Genomic DNA, 14,959 nt, shown 5'->3' on the forward strand with positions numbered 1-14,959 from the left:
ATGCTATCCAGACCACCGACAGGTCCCGCATGCCACAGCCGCTCTATCACGTGATGCATACGTTCTGAGGTGAGTTACGGCGTGTTGCAAGTTTTGTGAGGTGCTTTCGTGATATTTAATGGATCGGATTACATTTTTTATTTTTCTCCGATATCCGATCCAGTAATTTAGGTCAGTATCGGACCGATACCGATACGTAATATCGGATCGGTCCATCTCTACCTGTAACAAGTACAATGGGGTTAATAGTTCTTATATTCCTGACCTGCTTTACAGAGTTCACACCTGCAAGACTCATGCTGGTCACAGAGATAAGTTTGGAAGACATTTTCTTATATAAAGGCTGTGGGGACCCTATCTGCAACCAAGTGTGTTGGCTTAAAGTTAGCTAAACACATTTTTTACAGTCTTATATTACCTGCCCTGAGAGGTTGTAGTTGAACCCTAGTTCCCTTGAGATGGTCCAGTTTGCGTGATCTTCCACTGCATTCATGTCTGGGTATTTGACAGGACTACTAAAGTGGTCAAACTCCAGCTCTAGACATGGTGTTTCCTGGAAAAATAAAGATTAAAAAAATATTTTTTATAAAACGAAATACATTCGTATTCCTCATTTTGTGGTTACAGCTTGGTTATTTGTTTTGTTTGTTACATTTATTGACAAGATGTTATACGCAAATACCTTATTTGGGTTCGACCCAGTGACTCCGATGGGGTTCAGGAGGTCTTCAAGACCATGGGGGACAGGCCAGAGATTCAGAGCCATCTTGTTGGCCACCAGCGTGTGTGTATAATCAAACAAGTTGACATTACCCCATGCTAGTGGACAATGCTCCTGGGAAACAAGACAAACACAAATACCATGCATATTATTTCAAATCACAGAGATTTGTAACACGTGACAACTCTGACTAAAGTTTACCTCGCATAAAACTAAATATAATTATGATACAGTAAGAGAACTTGGCCCACAAAGGGGTTCAGACAAGAGACAGGATACTAAGACACTTGGTTCAGTGAGCCTTAAAACTGGTAATTTATCATCCATGCTGTCGAAACTCTGTACGGGCTCGGCAGGCTCCTTGGCACCAAGACCAAAGGTTAGGTTTCATTCTTGGTTAGAGAGACAAAAGTGATGCTCTTTGGTGGATGCTGTTAAATTGCCTTCTTAACTATAATGAAATAATGGCCACAGTTGCTAACTCTGAAAGGTTAAGTATATGTAAGTGAATGTGGTTGATACTTATTTTAATGGAACTGTGGTTAAATTATCTTTGTTATTCAGTAACAATGTATTTAACCATTCCATTCCCATCAAAGCTGCCTTTTAAAGGCCTGACAAAGGCTAGTAAAACGTTTCTGATAACATCTTGATCTTCACAGTGAATTTTCACTACACGGCAGCATTTGAGCCAGATGACAAAGAGAGTGACAGATAGAGTTACAACATGCAAGCAACCAGTCAAAATGCACCTATTTATAGTAAGCTGTGGAACAATGGGCTGCTGTAAAAGGAGTGTTTATCTTTAATTCAGGTGGGGCATGAAAAAGCATCCACTAACCTGACCTCAACTTAACGTGGCACAACAAGAGACGGGACTCACCCCAGGCGTGTGTTACATTATCCACCATTGGGACACACTTCAAACACACTGATACACACATCTAGCTCTTCCCTCAATTCTTCCATCAGAAGGAGACGGAAAGATGAAAGAAAAATCAGCAAGTATGGTATATTGGCCACATCCACAAAAACAGACCCATGCCAGTTTTATACCACACAGTAAACATAGACACCATGTGGTGTAAACAACATGTAGAAAGACTTTTAATGCCACTTTGCAAGTATCAAGAAGAGGTCATTCTGCAGCTTGGAAAGACACCACAAATGATTTTCTGATCAAAAATTTGAAAAAACTAATTTGGAATCCACCACTTCCTGTTATTATGTTACTCTGATGTGAGTGAAGTGAGAATAACTAGCACTTTTCACCACATGCCTACACCTATTATATGAATGGAAAAGTCCCTCCAGCCGATTGTGTTTCTGTTGATGTTTTTTGCCACCACAGTGCCCACGGCTGATTAGTAATTAAACAGAGTCAAAAATGATACCACAGCGTCCATTTACTGTGGACACATATACTCAGACAAACTGACACACAGGGCACAGCAGGTTCATTCATGATGCACAAGCACACACACACGTCGGGTATTTATATCTTGTGGGGACATCTAATTGAGAGAATGCTTTCTCTAGCCACTTACTCTAAACATATTATAACCCTGACAGTAAAACCAAATTTTGAGTCTCAAAAATGCCTTCAAACTTGTGGGATTTTGGTCCCCACAAATATAGTAAACTTTGGTCCCCACAAAGATATGAACACACACACACACACACACACACACACACACACACACACACACACACACACACACACCAATACATTTACATAGGTGCCTATTGACATTTACCATTTTAAAAATGAATACACATATCCTTTATTTGGGGCTTGCAAGAGATTTGCTGTCTATTTTAAATCATTTGTAATCATCAAAAATACCTTAAACTACCCAGGTTATTAAAGTTTCACTAAAAATGTAATTTTACAATTTTACCAATACCAACTAAAAGACGTAACAATGACAACCAACTGACACTTTCTATTTTTGCAAGCCAATTTCCTTTCAATGATGAACTCAAGCAGAGCTTTGGAGCTCTTTCCTACCTCCTTGGCTCCCTTTCTGCCCTTGACAGAGCAGATAGAAAGGCAGAGTCTGGCAGCACGGGGGATGTCTGGGATGTACATATCATACGTAAGCCACTCATTCCACCTGTAGCAAGAATGAAAGCAATTAGAAAAGTCCAGATATATATGAACAATAAAATCTCAGGTGCATCTTAAGCTATATTCCAAAAAGGTTCTTAAAAAAATCTCTAAGATCTACCAAACTATTTCCAGGTTCTATCTCAGAGAAAAATAAATGCTCACACACATTACAATGGCACACCTCTCACTGAGGTCACAGTATATTTTAAGCAACAAAATTTAATTACACAAACAAATGTCAGATGTCTTTGTTTTAACACACAAGGGCTCCAATATACATTCATCTAAATAATTTTCTTTATTTTGAGAGCGAGTGAGGACCAACACAGCATTCACAGTAATATAATCTGGCAGTTTAATGTTACTATCCTGAGCTAAACTGTTAACTTACCCTCCTGCCTCCAACTGCTTAATGTAAATGAGTAGTGTAGACTGTCTACAGGGAAACTTCGGTAAAACACAAAAGCGAATTAAAGCAGGATTCATTTTCTTTATCTGGCACGAAAATTGACTGTCACCAACTGCTGAGGTTTTCCATCTAAGGTTCAATATAGTGAACTGAGAGGCTGGACAATTACCTGGGATTAGAGCAGGGTACCCTCTGTGTATTTACATTGTCACACATCTGTTCACCTCCATGGTAAATGCCTGTCCTCACATATATCTATAAATAGAGAAGGAAAGCAAAATACATCAAAGAGGAAAGTTAAAGAAGAAAAATAATCTGACAGTTTAAATAGATTCACAAATGGGATTCCACAAATCCACATGAGAGCTGCTTTCCCCCTTTATTGAGAATCACTGTTCACACCAGATCTCAGCAATGACTGCTAACAGGATGTAAGTAATGGTAAGATGTTGCAAACTGTCATATGAAACTACTCACAAGCAGTTCTTAGTTTCAGTTCATGTACTTATGTAACAATTGCTAAGTCAACTGCAAAAATGTAACTTCTGTTCTTTGGTGGCTTGACTGGTAACAAAAAGGTCAGCCCTCACACTTGAGCTGGCCCCACCTTGTCTATGTCCCGTATATTGACGTTAACATAGGTGGCACACAGGATTCGTATTCGTAGAGTCCCGTTGATGGTCCACAGAGACTTGGCAGCTGCCTCCCCATTCATATACGATGTTGCCGTGGAGATGCGTCGGGAATATGATGGCATGACAAAGTTATCTGTAGGCAATTGGGTGTACAGGCTGTCCTTAGCCATTAGCATCAGGTTAGGCATCCTGCCCAGCATGATGCAACTACGGATATACTAGAGGGAGAGACAGAGACGGGGAATGACGCAGAGAAGGACAGTTAGTAGAAAGTCTACACAGAGCTACTGAGCAGATAGAGTTTCACAGTGTCTAGGTGTGATGCTATGATGTCAACTGGTCATTTTCCAGGAACTGCAAAGGAAAAAAAGAAAATGGCACGTTTCTGGATTTTTCACCTTTTCTCTGAAGGTATGTTTCTGAAACATGTTTTTATGAGAGTGTTCTCGCAAAATGACATAAAATAGAATTCTTACAAGTAATGGACACATTTTACATATCTACAATACTTAGAATAAAAAGATCTTTAATGGATTTACTGATAAATATTGACCCAAAGGACTGCATGACCTTTTTTTCTTTAATTAAAATTACTTTTATTCCTTTAAGGCAGCAGGGCTGATTCAGTGTTAGGGTTTCAGTATGGGTCTGTCAATCACTGTATTCTATTGTGGCTTAGTTACGATGCAAGTAGATCAATACTCACTTGTACCATGTTTGTAAATGATTAAACTTTTGATAAAAACTCCTCTAGGTTTACAAGAAACTGTCGAATGATCACAGTCCACACAGTGTTATCGCTGCAGGATAAAGTTGCCAGCATCCCTATAGGGGCAAATTTCACTGACTGAAAGCCCAGGTTGCACCTCTACAGGGAGTGCAGAATTATTAGGCAAATGAGTATTTTGTCCACATCATCCTCTTCATGCATGTTGTCTTACTCCAAGCTGTATAGGCTCGAAAGCCTACTACCAATTAAGCATATTAGGTGATGTGCATCTCTGTAATGAGAAGGGGTGTGGTCTAATGACATCAACACCCTATATCAGGTGTGCATAATTATTAGGCAACGTCCTTTCCTTTGGCAAAATGGGTCAAAAGAAGGACTTGACAGGCTCAGAAAAGTCAAAGATAGTGAGATATCTTGCAGAGGGATGCAGCAGTCTCAAAATTGCAAAGCTTCTGAAGCGTGATCATCGAACAATCAAGCGTTTCATTCAAAATAGTCAACAGGGTCGCAAGAAGCGTGTGGAAAAACCAAGGCGCAAAATAACTGCCCATGAACTGAGAAAAGTCAAGCGTGCAGCTGCCAAGATGCCACTTGCCACCAGTTTGGCCATATTTCAGAGCTGCAACATCACTGGAGTGCCCAAAAGCACAAGGTGTGCAATACTCAGAGACATGGCCAAGGTAAGAAAGGCTGAAAGACGACCACCACTGAACAAGACACACAAGCTGAAACGTCAAGACTGGGCCAAGAAATATCTCAAGACTGGTTTTTCTAAGGTTTTATGGACTGATGAAATGAGAGTGAGTCTTGATGGGCCAGATGGATGGGCCCGTGGCTGGATTGGTAAAGGGCAGAGAGCTCCAGTCCGACGCCAGCAAGGTGGAGGTGGAGTACTGGTTTGGGCTGGTATCATCAAAGATGAGCTTGTGGGGCCTTTTCGGGTTGAGGATGGAGTCAAGCTCAACTCCCAGTCCTACTGCCAGTTTCTGGAAGACACCTTCAAGCAGTGGTACAGGAAGAAGTCTGCATCCTTCAAGAAAAACATGATTTTCATGCAGGACAATGCTCCATCACACGCGTCCAAGTACTCCACAGCGTGGCTGGCAAGAAAGGGTATAAAAGAAGAAAAACTAATGACATGGCCTCCTTGTTCACCTGATCTGAACCCCATTGAGAACCTGTGGTCCATCATCAAATGTGAGATTTACAAGGAGGGAAAACAGTACACCTCTCTGAACAGTGTCTGGGAGGCTGTGGTTGCTGCTGCACGCAATGTTGATGGTGAACAGATCAAAACACTGACAGAATCCATGGATGGCAGGCTTTTGAGTGTCCTTGCAAAGAAAGGTGGCTATATTGGTCGCTGATTTGTTTTTGTTTTGTTTTTGAATGTCAGAAATGTATATTTGTGAATGTGGAGATGTTATATTGGTTTCACTGGTAAAAATAAATAATTGAAATGGGTATATATTTGTTTTTTGTTAAGTTGCCTAATAATTATGCACAGTAATAGTCACCTGCACACACAGATATCCCCCTAAAATAGCTAAAACTAACAACAAACTAAAAACTACTTCCAAAAACATTCAGCTTTGATATTAATGAGTTTTTTGGGTTCATTGAGAACATGGTTGTTGTTCAATAATAACATTATTCCTCAAAAATACAACTTGCCTAATAATTCTGCACTCCCTGTAGGTGTGTGTGGCTGCAATCAGCCAGGATTTTTCCCCCATAGAAGTTTGCTGAATGAGGATTTGGGTAGGAAAAAAAAAAACAGAAGTGCAGTTTTTGCATCAGAAACTGCTCAATAAACTCTATTTTTTGGACATAGCTACGAGAGACACAGCAAACAGTGAGTTAAGATAAAAAAAATATTGGACATATCGGAAAGTCCAGCTGTTCATGATTATGTAATTGCATGGCTGTTTGTGTGCACAGCTGTTGTGTCAAATTTATCTGTGCAGTATGCCTTTTTACCTTGTACTGGCTGATGGGGTACTTTTCCAGCAGGTACTCGTCACAGCCGCAGACTTTGAGGATGTATTTACCCTGATATTCCTGAACACACATCTTTAGCTGCTCTGGGGACAGCAGCATGCTTCGTGTCTTCTTACGAATGGCCTCTGCAATCACCTGCAGAGCACCATACATGCAGATATTAAAGGTGGTGAGTATTATTTATTACTGGACTGTTGTATGGCTGGTATTCACACTGCTCAGGTATCTTACCTGTTCAGGCACACAGTCGTGGTTGATCTTCAGTGTGTACTTTTGCTTGTCATTATTTGGAGAAACAATCACCCATATTACAACAATAATTTGACCTACCAAAAAAGAGACACAAAAATAGATCAAAACACTTTTCCATTGCACTGACAAAAAAACAAAACAAAATTAACTATCGTAAGGGTTAGGATATTCATTTGAGTACTATGACTAATATAATAGCATTACACCACTTACATAAACCTAATAACTGCTATAGATAAATCATTAGACCGGATAGTTTACATTAACCATGAAGAAAATTTAAATGCCCACTAGATTCCTGTTTTTTTGTATTTCACATGTAAAAGTTTTCTTTATATATAATGTTCGTAAAAAACAAAACAAAACAAAAAAACCACACACACATATGAGCCCTGCATTTTCAAAATGTTTTTCCCTAGAGAAAATAAAAGAAAAAAATATGGATCATTGACAAAAGTTCTTGCCTACCTTTGTCCAGTTTGCTATAGATGTGTTTGGGAAGTTCCTGTGTTGACTCTACATTAGGTGGGTAAACGTACAGCGCTCTGCTGTGGGGCCCACTGGCATCTCTCAGCTCCACAGAGTCTTTACAAACATTCAGGATGTTTCTCCTGAAGTCCTGAACCTCAGAGTCCTTCACAAGGTCAAACTCACACACAGGCATACCAATCGCGAAACCTAACAGAACAGAAACAAGAAATGGCTTAAAAGTTTTAGTAAAGTCATCAGACAATCTTTTTAGCTTGCCTCCTAACAAAATTCTGAGTAATTCACAGATTGTTGCATCTTCACACTCTTTTTGGTTTATCAACAATCAGTAATAAACGGGAAAAAAAATACTCACTTAAAATTGACTGTTTTGCTACACTTAGATTTCTTTTAACTTAACAGACACATATAAAGATATTGTATGATATGATATATTATATTATAATATAATTGACTTATCATTTATTTATTTATTTTTAATAACAATGTTGGAGCACAACCACTACTTAACAAATAAAATGAAACTCTCACCAATCTCTCTGTTGAGGATCTTTTCCTCTCTGTTGCCAACTGGTTCAATGACCTTGAGGAAAGGCTGAAAGAGTCGGAGGTCGCACAGCCTCCGGGTTTCATCATAGAACTCCTCCCGCTCTGCTTCCTGTAGGAACGGAAAAAACAAGAGGTTGCGTTCTATATTCCATTTTCGTTTATTGTTTTTCATGAAAGCTAACAATGAACTGTTGTGGTAGCCAGCAGTCTCTCTATAGGTGTAAAATGGATGGTTCAGAAAAGCACAAATGTGTTTAAAGGTCTTGAATAAAGATGAATGTTTATTTTTTTGTAAAACCATCCAATTAAAACAAAGTGGGTTACCCCTGTAATTTTCACAAAACTGGAACACAGATTTAGAGAGTTTAGATATTCAACTGAGTGAGAGTTCTCACCTGTGTAACGCTGACGAAGATGTAGGATGTCTCTTCCTGTAAGAGGTGATGGAGAGGATATTTTCGGGCCTCCTTAAACAGCTCATGTTTGATGGTGATGAGCGTGGCCTCACGGAGACACTCCAGGGTCAGAATCATCCCATTGGGCAGAAGGCAGTCCACCAGAATCCTGCAGAAGAGCCCATCATCATTACAAAATGTTCATGTTCAGCATTACGATTTACTTTGCGCAACTTACGCTTTCTTTGGGAATTGGATATGGCATTTACAAAACAAACACATACAATTAATTTTTTATTTCCAGTAAAGGAAATTAAAGAGCTAATAAAGTCCTTCTGTGCACAACAGTGATAGCAACTTCATTTCTTTTCACAGAACAATCCAGCATGTCATACCTGGGGGGCATCAGGTGGATGCCCCATAGCTCCCCTGAGGATGGCCTGGGAGGCATCTTTCTCTCTGTCTCCCAGCTCAGTTACACAGATAAGCTGCAGAGTGCAACCTGAAAAAGAGCAACACTCATTAGTGCAAATAACAGGAAATTCTGTTAAGCTCAAGTTGCAATGGTGACACCAATCAAAACAACTAGAGTGCTTCAATACAGTTTATATGATGCATTTGTTCATGAAATATATCAAGTCAAAAACATGACCAACTGGCAAATCTTGTTCGAATGCGTATGAGCAACATACACAAGGTAACCCATTGCACGTTCATTGTGACTTTAAACACTCCATTAAGCACCTTAATGCATGAAATTTGATGAGTTATGGCCCAACAGGAGCTACATCTGCTTGAATGGTTGCCAGCACCGCTTGCTCAATCTGCTTTACTTCCAAGTCACTGTGGTTTAGGCTCAGCTGTGCTCAGTGAGTTAAAGAGAACAAACATGTTCGATCAACCACATTAAAGCAGGGCTGAAACTAGTTCTGTGAGCGCAGCACACACAGCATGTGCAAAAACTGGAAGAGTTTGTCAGTCGAGAGTATATTACCGGCATAACTGTTTGTTTGTTTTTTTAAAAAGAGATTTACCTTACAGATAACATTACTATAGACAAATGCTTACTAGTTGATCACAAAGACCCATAAAGCATATTATCAAAAATTAATTTCTATATAGCCTTTACCCAAAGCAAGAGTAATCTAAAATATTAAATTATTCAGCTTTAAACATCTGTTGTTATACATGAAGCTAATTTGGAGTAACATTCCTGTCACATTGGTTTTCCACCCTGCCCTCACAAGAAAATACATTTTTACTCAATTACTGTCTGTTTGGTTTAGCAATGTCATGAAGACAACCTTTGTTTGGATTCAGTCACATTTCCTGATCACTGTTCTAGTCTTGCACTCTCCTATATTTAGAGCATCACCTTGTAAAATTTCCAGTCCATTTGTTAGCAAGTCAAACTTCTGCCTGGGTTACCATTTGCTATCCTGAAACCATTAGTAGATTAGATATGTTTTGAAGTGGAGGTATATGAGATATCCCTATAGTCAGTATATTAAGACAATAAAGGGTACGTAATAGACAGAACTACAAGCACAGACACCAAGTAATGTACTACTATGGAAGGGATCAGCAACAATAACCTTACCAGTCCTTTGTGATATCTGTTACAATATAACAGCTTCTTCAAAGCCATCAGACTTCATTGACAAAAAGTTATTTATATTGTATTTAAAAGGTATATAACCTTCTTGATAAGTTCGTTTTTTTAAGTTCTTGTTTGACTATCCTGTTCTAACAAAGTTATTCAGATTTGAATTAACCCTCTAAAACATGTAGAACCATGAGAAACTGCTGTGTGAGAGCATGTTTAATCTGTGAAAACATTCCAAATTCAGAGCACACTTGAAATATTTTAGGCAAAAGTCAACCATATCCTTTTGGGAATCCAGGAGGGTTGAGCGTCTATTTGATTCTCTAAGGCAGAGATCAAATCCAGCCAAAGACTTTCTCCACAACCCTAAAAATAACAATGCCTGTCTTCTATCCCACTTTCACAAATTATCAAATTGTAGCACCCTGTAACAAGATGCCTACACCCTGCATTTCAACACATCCACATCAATACTTACTATAAGATTGGAAATCTGATGACCGCATAGTAACTGTACCCAAGCCACTCAGACACACATTCGCCATGGTCAGCTTAAGGTTTGAATGGTCAATCTGTGCTTAAAACTCTTCGTTTTCTTCAGTCAATGGCTAAGGAAAGCCAGGTGACCCAGTGCTGACCTATTCATTCAGATTCAGTTAAAGCTACCAAAACACAGTTTGACATCTTTGTCTTTCCAAAAGCAAATTAAAAGAAGGTGGAAAAAAGAACAGTGTTTGAGACTCCTCTATGCAAAGGCTCTTCCTTGCCTCGGCAGATACAAGTTGGATGCTGTTGAAATTTTAATTCTAAACTGTCTGCATAAATGTTTCATGCAAATTGATCCATGTAGATTCATCTATATTTTCATACCTGAATTCATTCATAAAGAATAAAAAACATAGAACTGCGTCAGACTTTGCACAAATTATGAAGATCTGCTGTCTTAGAACAAGTAAAAACTCATCTTAATAATAATAATAACAGAATTATTTACACACTTTTGCAAAAAATTCAGAATTAAGAATTACAAACAATTCATTTTAAATTACTATATTTGCTGAGTGTCACCACTAACAGTCTAATTTCTTCTTACCATCCCACAGACACTGGAAAATCTGGATTTTATATTTTAAGCATTGCAGTGAGATTTGCATTTTGGGCCAACAGATCAGCTACTCATGTCCTACATCAGTTTCTTATTTTTTTTAAGTTTATTTTATTATTTTTTTTAATATCAACACTGATGTCCAAACTTATCTTAATTTACCCGAGCCACAGGGAGTTTTCATCTCCTTTCTTGGTTTCTCTATTACTGCACAACACTGCCCCTGCCACTGCTCTCCACTTCACTTAAATGTAAACGTATTTCTTTATAAACAGAGAAACACAGCAGCATGTAGATAGTATGCAAATTGCAGGCAGCAGCGTAAGCCTGTGGATTTGGAATGAATCTGATTCACTAACACAAACAAAGTTGTAAGAACAAAACTGGCGGTGCACACGTGTCATGAATCTGATGGTGATTTTGCATGCACCTAATTTTTTGTGCAGGGTAAGAACATTTCCATGCACATATTAGTGAATGAGACCCATTGTGAACTGTAGACAAGTACTACTTATGTCAGCCAACACAAATACTACATCAGGCATAGACAGACCCACTCTGAGCCAGGAAAGAAAGTAGAAGAAGAGAGGAAAAAAAACAAACAAAAAAAAAACAAAAAACCTATCTACATGGAAAAAAATTATACTTTTTGAAAATTTTTTAGTAAAACGTTAAGTTAGTTAGTGTTTAGAAAAAGTTGTAAGAGTAACTTTTTTCACTGAGAAAAAAAATAATATATTGGTCAAGCAGGTAGGAGCTGTTACTGCTCATTTTATTCTAAAAGAACAGTTAGTTAAGGAATGTGATGGCACTAAACACTAATAGAGCCTGTGATAGCTACAAAGAGCATCAGACTGGAGTTATCAGGCAATACTTTGATTTAATTTTACAATACCAATGTTGCCATTACATCCCACTGCCCTACACAATAGGCGCCTGGGCCTGCAGCATTTCTCTTGGGGTCTAGATCACATGGTGTGAGTGAGTGAGTGAGTGAGTGAGTGAGTGAGTGAGTGAGTGAGTGAGTGAGTGAGGCATCTGGCAAGATGCCTTTTGGTGCCCAACTTTGGAAATGTACTGAGGGTCTGACTTGTTGGGAGGACACCACAGGAAATATCCATAATATGCAGGTAGAGTTTAATTGTGGAGGTCTTTATCACCACATTCACCCACTACCCCTTGTCTTTTCAATGTATAATACCAATTGGAAATTTGGAGAGCTAAATGACAGGTTAATGTTTTTGCACCTATTGCAAACCAGCACTGCTGTAAAAAAACAAAACAAAACATATAAGTCACACAATAAAATAAAATAAAAAAATCCAAATTCTATGAATAAATTCAATTCAATTCAAACAGCAGGGTCTTGTAAGATAAAGAATCCTACAATAATACATTGACAATTGGCAATGGTTGAAGGAAAAACTTCCTTATAACAGGAAGAAACCTCCAGAAAAACCAGGCTAAGAAAGGGGTAGGCATCTACCATGACTGGTGAGTGGAGGAAGACAAGATAATTTTGATATCAATTTAAAATAGAGCCATGCATGTCCCAAATGCAGTATAATAAATAAATTCCAGTGTGATTAAATTACTAAGAACAAATTAAGACTAACTTAAAAACTGAAAACATACAAGTAAATTTATAACAACACTATGCTGATGAAGCAAGCTGGAGTTCCACAGGCAGGCAATTTCACACTTGAAGCCCTAACAGCAAACACCCAGTCGCCTTTTGCCCTAGTTTATTCAAGGGACAAAATGATCAAAGTTATAAAATAAGAGGAGCAAGAGTTGAAACAGGGGAAACCCCCTGAATGGAGTAATGCTACAGCTGCTCTAAGTTCTCTGCCCAACTTAAGGTTTGTGACAGAGAGAAAAAAATGCCTGCTAGTTACAAGAAAGGAAAACGGCAAACTCTGTTTACAAAGAACTGCACCATGAATATGTACAAAAACAAGCTAAAATAGAAAACCCTCAGTAAGAACAACCCACCCATTGAGCAGTTCTGCGATGTGTAACCCTGATCAGGATGCAGCTAAGCACTTCAGGACAAAAGAGGAAGCTTCTTCACAACACAGGATGTGGGGCAAGGGGAAACACTGGCCTAGACACAAGCTTGCTTTGAATACTGTCACAACTATACAATAGATGTGTGGGCTAGCCACAGCAGGCTGGCAAGATCAAACATATGCTCGGTCTTTACAACAATCAGCTCAATAGCCCTGTGGTTAACACTAGGTTTGGCCAGTTGCACCACACTGCAAAACAAAGGAAGCTATGGGCAAACAGTGATTGACATCTAGTTTCCTCAGTCTACAGAGTGAGCTTTACCGATTCAACTATCAGTTACCGGAGACATGACTATATTACATATAAAGCGTCTTTGCTGGACAGTGAACAGAAGACTCAGACACCGGGAGATGAATGTGAAACATACCTTAGAAAAACGCCCTCCTATTTGGACGATGGGGCAGTTCCACCCTTCATGTTTCAATCCATCTTCACGTTGTCACTGAAATGTTTGAGGAGAAAATCATAACACAAACAACAACACAGCCTGCATCAGCAGCAATTCGAGTGATTCACACTGCCTAGCAGCAGGTTAGCTAACACTGTGTTTGGGAATGACAGCTCAGAGATGACAACTACTTTACAACGTTTCACGCTATAGATAAAACAATTACACAGTCTCGACAACAGCGTTTATAACCATTCCGCCTCTGGGGAACTACAAACATTATCATTCGACTAATGTACGCCAGACTGGAAATTGTTAATGTTAGCCCCCTTCTTCTAACGTTAGCTAATAGCTAATAGTGAACCGTGTTGGGGAAAAATATATTCCCAACATAAAGAACGGGTCGTGTGTCTAATGAGGGGTGCAGATATAGCTAATTTAATGGAAGAACCTACCCATATGGCTTGGCGTCAACACGGCGACGTGTTCGTGCGCTAAAAGGCTTCCCCCGGCTAATGCCAGTTAGCCAGCTTTCCTGCTAGCCAACCCCTCCGGTTCCCAACGGTGGCTCCCGGCGCCGGTCAAAGCAGGCTGTTATCCGTCTGTCAGCTTCTGCGCCAGCTATCCGTGACAGCAGCCCCGCACTGACAATCAGCTCGCTTTTGTTTTGAATTATAAGCCACACAGTAAGTAAAGACAGACCTGCCTGTCCGGTCACGGGGACTCAACCTGAGGATGTTATGACCAGCTAAACTGCTGGTCGACTGGACAAGTTGTCTTGCTGCTGCGACAATGCAGCCACGCTGTCTGTCTAGGGCCCTCCTCCCTTCCCATGAAACACACACAAACACGCACACACACAAACACGCACCGAGAGTGAAACTGCGTGGGATTTATCGGTGTCATATATTTGTGGTATGAGGCGTGTGACTCACTTACATTTCAAACAGCAAAACAGATCCTATTAGAGAATCGCACTACATTGTCGCAGTGAGTTACAAAAATGTGTTTGTGGGTGTGCCTCACACTTTTTTGTTTTGTTTTTACAAAGTGGACCATAGGCTTAATTTTCATCTACAGGGAGCGGAAGTCAGAGCACTGAAAAATAGCTAGAAAAAAAATAGCTAGAAGAAAAAATCTAAAAACAAAACTATATATATATATATATATATATATATATATATATATATATATATATATATATATATATATATATATATATGTGTGTGTGTGTGTGTGTGTGTGTGTGTGTGTGTGTGTGTGTGTGTGTGTGGAGAGAGAGAGAAAGCGATGATAGTATGATTGTTGACATTAAAAACAAACATAAAACAAACAACCAAAACACTATTATTGCCATTATAATAATTATTAATAAAACTAATAATTGTTTATGTTTTATTTGTACATCTTATTCGCATTTTTAATGCCAGCGTTAGTGCGGCTGTTTTCTCTGCCAGCAGGGGTGATCTGATTGTATGACAGAGGTGTAACAT

The 14,959-nt window shown here is 39.1% G+C and overlaps 1 protein-coding gene across 1 annotated transcript in view; it reads right to left on the minus strand.

The window, feature by feature from the left end:
* LOC309692594 (phosphatidylinositol 4,5-bisphosphate 3-kinase catalytic subunit alpha isoform-like) overlaps window positions 1-14,319 on the minus strand; it is a 26,726-nt gene extending 12,407 nt beyond the window's left edge. The window contains exons 1-13 of the mRNA XM_082511243.1: window positions 13,922-14,319; window positions 13,446-13,520; window positions 8,690-8,796; window positions 8,295-8,463; window positions 7,882-8,008; window positions 7,330-7,539; window positions 6,841-6,935; window positions 6,589-6,744; window positions 3,851-4,096; window positions 3,413-3,498; window positions 2,733-2,838; window positions 683-835; window positions 419-553 (exon numbers count right to left, since the gene is read on the minus strand). Coding sequence (XP_082367369.1) covers window positions 419-553; window positions 683-835; window positions 2,733-2,838; window positions 3,413-3,498; window positions 3,851-4,096; window positions 6,589-6,744; window positions 6,841-6,935; window positions 7,330-7,539; window positions 7,882-8,008; window positions 8,295-8,463; window positions 8,690-8,745 — 1,539 coding nt within the window. The 5' untranslated portion in view covers window positions 8,746-8,796; window positions 13,446-13,520; window positions 13,922-14,319. The remainder of the gene's footprint in view (window positions 1-418; window positions 554-682; window positions 836-2,732; window positions 2,839-3,412; window positions 3,499-3,850; window positions 4,097-6,588; window positions 6,745-6,840; window positions 6,936-7,329; window positions 7,540-7,881; window positions 8,009-8,294; window positions 8,464-8,689; window positions 8,797-13,445; window positions 13,521-13,921) is intronic.
* Window positions 14,320-14,959: the final 640 nt, after the last annotated feature.

This window comes from Aulonocara stuartgranti (assembly GCF_965226115.1).
Source record: "Aulonocara stuartgranti genome assembly, chromosome: 17".
In the NCBI taxonomy this organism is placed as follows: Eukaryota; Metazoa; Chordata; class Actinopteri; order Cichliformes; family Cichlidae; genus Aulonocara; species Aulonocara stuartgranti.